Genomic DNA, 5,418 nt, shown 5'->3' with positions numbered 1-5,418 from the left:
AAGAATGTACCTTTATTAACCATCAAAAGGCACTTGTTTCATTTCGAAGAAGTGCACAACCAAAGAGAATTGTCTTTTCATGATTATTGACACCAACAAAAATACCAAAAGGCATATCATAAGCATTCACCTTATAAGTCGTATATATATAATAAAAGATAAATAAATAAACAAACCACATCTCCATATTTTTGGTACCAATCAAAATAATGAGTAGGTGACCAAAAAAATGCTCTAACCTATTTTCTTCATCGGTTGTAAATGCATATTGAAACCTAGATTTCTCTTCTTTAGCAACTTTGCAAAATTGTAAGGGATCCATGGCATCATTCTTTGCATTCTTCCTTCTCATTTTCACATAAAGGTTACGAATATCCCTTTGAAAAAATGGAAGCTGTCCATGTTTCAAATGCCTTTCAAGTTCTATAACATGCATTACCTCTCTAATTGAAAGTCCAGCTTCTTGCAATAAGAAAATGTGTTTTTCATCATCTATAGTGATAACTCGATTGGCTTGAAGAAATCACACTTCCAAAGGAGAGAACAAATCATGATTGTGGTCTATAACAAACTAAGTACCATGTCATTTAATAGGTCAAGAATATATTGAACCCTTATGATGAATTAATTGATTAATTAGTCAAGTTTATTAATTAATCAAATTAACATGCAAAGCACGTGGTAGCACAAACAAATCACCAATTAATCTAAGTATGCTGCGAAAATTAAATTGACACGGTGATTTGTTTACGAATGGGGAAAACCTACAGGGCAAAAACTCTACCAGGTGATTTTAAGGTCACCACTCCCAAGAATCCACTATTATCAAAACAAGTGGTTACAAGTAAAAGAATTACAGTACCTTATATCAACTTATAGTTGAACCTTTACCCCAATACCCAATTGGACTTGTTCTGTAATGACAATCTCTCCTTTTAATGCACAACTCCCAATATGTGACAAACCAATTGCGTGGATCCTAGTACGCAACTTCTCCACGCAACTTCAATCACCAACTAGAGAGAGTTGTTGGCTGCAAAGTTCTTCAATTCATCCACACGATGAAGATCTAAAAGATGCTAGGTTACAAAACCCTACGATGCACAAACACAGCAACTTCTTCACAAGAATGATGAACTAGGAAAAATTCTATCTCCGGTCATAATTTGCTGGAACAAATTTTGCTCAACACTTATGCAACTTGTTCTACCTTTGACGGCCCTTAAGATAATCATTTTATATGTCTAGGGTTGTGAGAAAATAAAGCTCAAACATATAATCACGAATTGAATGAAAAACAGAACAAAAAATCTGAATTTCATAAACCTTGACAAATAGTCATCTGTCGAGCAACTGTCGAGCCACAGGGCTGGACCAGCTCTTCAAGCTCGATAGATACTAGCTATCGAGCTTTAATGAACTTGCACTTTTTAGCTTGAATCTTGGACAGACTTGCATGGCTTTAACACTTGATCTTGAAATAAGATTTCTTGAAGTATTAAACACATCCTAGATCTACCCAAATACAAGTAAAGTGTGTTTTGTCAAAAGATTAGTCAATTACATAAAATACTGACATATGTTCCTAACAAGTGAATCACATATGTCTTAACATCATTCTTAAAGAAAAATATCAAATGACTTTCGTAAAATAATACTTAGATGAGCTTTACATCCACATTTTAAAGACTTCATATTTCATTGCTCCTTAGATGGATCGACTATTTTTAGTAGTTGTTTACCTTGTCAATAACAAAAGAAATCACAAGTTGCTATTTTTTCTCCTTTTTTTTTTCTCAATACGACCTTTTTGAATTGTAAAACCATATCGATTTGCATAATTTCTATAAAAAATGAAAGCTTCTTCTTCACTAGGAAAACATTGACCAACAAAAGGTTTAAACTCATTTTCAATTGAATTTATATCTTCATGTTCTTCAATAACCCCATTTCATCTATTGGACATTCACTCCAATCAATTATTTCCTCTCCATAAGTATTATTATTTTTTCCATCATTTGGAAGCTCATTTAATTAAACACAATTCTTTGAAACACTTCCATGAATCTCACTTACAATCAAATCATCATCAACTTGTGCTATATTAAAACAAAAATTAAAAAAATAATCAACATCATATAATATGAATTATATATTACAAATGAAATTAAAATAATAATATCTTCTTGAGACAATTCATTTAAGTCAAAACAATTCATTGGAACAAATTAATGAGTCTCACTTGCATATACATTGTCATCCATTGGTGCTATATTGAACCAAGAGTTTATAATATAAACATCATATTCCATGATAAATGGAATGTAAATTTACAAATAAAATAAAATTATAATTCCTTCTTGAAGTGGTTCATTTAAGTCAAAACAATTTTTTGAAATAAAGTAGTGAACCTCACTTGCAACTACATTCTCATCTATTGGTGTTATAATATAAATGTATTTAAAATAAAAATTAACATCATATTTGTAGGGGGAAAGGCCCAAGAGCCTATATCTACGTACATATTGGGCCAAGGGCCCAACCCGAGGACGCCAAACAATTTGAGGATGGGTAAAACACTTTCATAAGGATCTGCATTAGTAAGTGAAGAGAAAACTCCTATTAAAGCCACCCTAGGGGGTGCCCTGAGGAAGAATCCCTCCTCGGCTAGGCAAGGTCAGAGTCAAAGGGTATGGTCTGCCATCAAGAGCAACGCTCCGGACTATTCCACCATAAAGGATAGGTATCAAGAAGGAAAATCACAAAGGATAGCTATGAAATATCTAAGAAAAAGCTGCCAACATCCCATTGAATGCTCTACAACTGACTGAGCAATGTAACAGGCCACAAACGTATTGACCCCTTATGATTAAACCAATTAATTAATTAGCCAAATTATTAATTAATCAATTTAACATGCAAACGCATGGTAGCACAAACAAATCATCAATAAACTAATTATGCAGCGGAAAATAAATGACACGGTAATTTGTTTACGAATAGGGAAAAACCTGATGGCAAAAACCCCACTGGGTGAATTTCAGGTCACTACTCCCGAAACTCCACTATTATCACAATAAGCGTTTACAAGTAAAAGAATTCTAAGTATCTTACCAATCTACAATTGAACTCTTACCCCAATACTCAATTGGACTTGTTCTATAATAACAGTTCCCTCTTTTGATGCACAGCTCCCAAGTACGTGACTAACCAATTGCGCGGATTCCAGTATGCGGCTTCAATCACCAACTAGAAAGAGTTGTTGGCTACAAAGTTCTTTAGTTTATCCACAATGAAGATCAAGAAGATGCTTGGTCACAAAACCCAAAGGTACACATACACAACAACTTCTTCAGAAGAGATGAACTAAAATAAAACTTTGTCTCCGGTCACAATTTGCTTGAACAGAGTTTGCTCAATACTTGTGCAACTTGTGAACACTTTGACGGCCCTTAAAACAATCCTTTTATATGCTTAAGGTTAGAAGAAAAGAAGGCCCAAAAGCATATCCACGGATCCCAAGAAATCAAATCAGAAAAATCTGATTTTATAAATCTCAACAGATAGAAGCTGTCGAGCAGCTATCGAGCAGGTGTCTAGCTTTAATGAATCTGCACTTCTTCAACTTGTTTCTTAGACAAACTTGATGACTTCAACGCTTGATCTTGAAACCTTGTTTCTTGAAGTATTAAAAATATTTAGAACTATCCAATTACAAGTTGAGTGCATTTTGTCAAAAGATTAGCCAATTACATAAAAAAAATGACATATGTTCTTAACAAGTGAACCACATATGTCCTAACACAATGCTTTATAGCCTTACAGCTACTCCCAAAGACTTTAGGGAAGAGCTGATGGGATAAGTATCAAGATTATCAATCCAAATCTACACGTGGAAGGATGAAAGGGGATGGGAGTATAAAACTAAATAAGGGGAACAATAAAAAGGGAGGGCGGGTACTTTGTTGAGGGATGGAGACGAACACTTGCCTCCTTAGACAAGAAGTTCGTTCATGTCAGTATTTCTTATTTGTGCATGATTGTCTTCCAATTCCATATTAATCGTAGTCAATTCATTAAAGCCTAGTTTTTTGACCCCTCTCTACAAATTCATTGTTTTGGACCTTTTAAGCCTAAGTGCACTCATCCTAGACTGAGCCACAAATGGTCTTTACAATATTAATTTTAATCTATTTTTTAAAAATAACTTTGAATTAAAAAAAAAAGAGTGGCATGTGGTTCTTCCTTCTTAGTATGAAAAAAAAAAAAAAAAAAAACTTTGAATAAAAAAAAATTCATAATAGTACTTTTTTTTTTTTTTGATGGGAATTCATAATGGTACCTTGTTTAATAATTTCTCGACCCTTCAATTTTTATATTAAGCGGGACCCACACTATTTGAAACTTAACAAGAGTTGACATATGCATAAATATCCACAAAGTTTCATTGAAAGGGAAAAAAAATGGGTGCTATTGGAATCCTTGTAATCTGTGTTTCAAGCTGTGTGTGTCTATACTCTCTCTTAGCTCTCATCCGGGTCCTTCTCAAACTATGTTGGACTCCAATTCGCATGCAGTTTCTAATGGGTTCGAGGGAATTAAAGGTCCTTCCTACAGATCCTTCCATGGAAGCACCAAGGAAATTTTGAACATGAAAAAAGAAGCCATGAGCAGGCTATGGATTTATCACATGACATAATGTCCAAAGTTCATCCTCATATTCACTCATGGCTCAACAAATATGGTAAAAAAAATTATGCAAATTAGTGGTTGAAATAGGATTTTTTGTTGTTTTTCTTTCCCTAATCAAGTTGTTCTCCTTACTCAATTTGAAGTATGGCTTTGCCAATTTTTTTTTTTTTTTTTTTCATTATGAGTATATGAAAATCTGTCCCTCTAAGTCCATATTAGTATATTACTATTAGTATCAGAGGCACAATACAGAGCATAAAGACTATATATATATATATATATATATATTTCAACTATGTTTTAGCTGAATTTTACTAAATTTGGTCATTTTTCATTTTCTTGCCTTTTTTTTGGTTTGGTCCAGGGAAGAATTTTCTTCTATGGAACGGTCCTGAAGCTCAAATGGTCCTAACAGAACCAGAGCTTATCAAAGAGATACTGAATAATAGAGACAACGCGTTCCCGAAGCAAAAGACGACTGAAGGTTTTGTAAAGAAGCTCTTAGGAGATGGGCTTGTGACATCTGAAGGTGAAAAATGGGCAAAGATGCGAAAACTGGCCAATTCTGCCTTCCACGCAGAGAGCCTGAAAGTAAGTTCTTATGTTGCGTTTGGGATTAGAGTTTGAAATCAGTTTATTTTATTATTTAACTTATTTTTATTATTATCCATAAATTTTACTATACTTTACAGTGCTATTTATAAAATTATATTTTAATTAATTTTT

The 5,418-nt window shown here is 33.5% G+C and overlaps 1 protein-coding gene across 1 annotated transcript in view; it reads left to right on the top strand.

Annotated features, from left to right (window-relative positions):
• The first annotated feature begins 4,444 nt into the window (after window positions 1-4,444).
• Window positions 4,445-5,418, top strand: part of LOC112028722 (cytochrome P450 CYP749A22) — a 2,588-nt gene continuing 1,614 nt past the window's right edge. The window contains 4 exon segments of the mRNA XM_065766397.1: window positions 4,445-4,575; window positions 4,578-4,673; window positions 4,676-4,744; window positions 5,057-5,283. Of these exon segments, the coding sequence (XP_065622469.1) occupies window positions 4,464-4,575; window positions 4,578-4,673; window positions 4,676-4,744; window positions 5,057-5,283 (504 nt within the window). The 5' untranslated portion in view covers window positions 4,445-4,463.

Source organism: Quercus suber, unplaced genomic scaffold (assembly GCF_002906115.3).
Source record: "Quercus suber isolate HL8 unplaced genomic scaffold, Cork oak 2.0 scaffold_702, whole genome shotgun sequence".
Taxonomy (NCBI): Eukaryota; Viridiplantae; Streptophyta; class Magnoliopsida; order Fagales; family Fagaceae; genus Quercus; species Quercus suber.
Note: the sequence above shows the minus strand (reverse complement) of the source record. Positions and strands in the feature narration are given on the sequence as shown.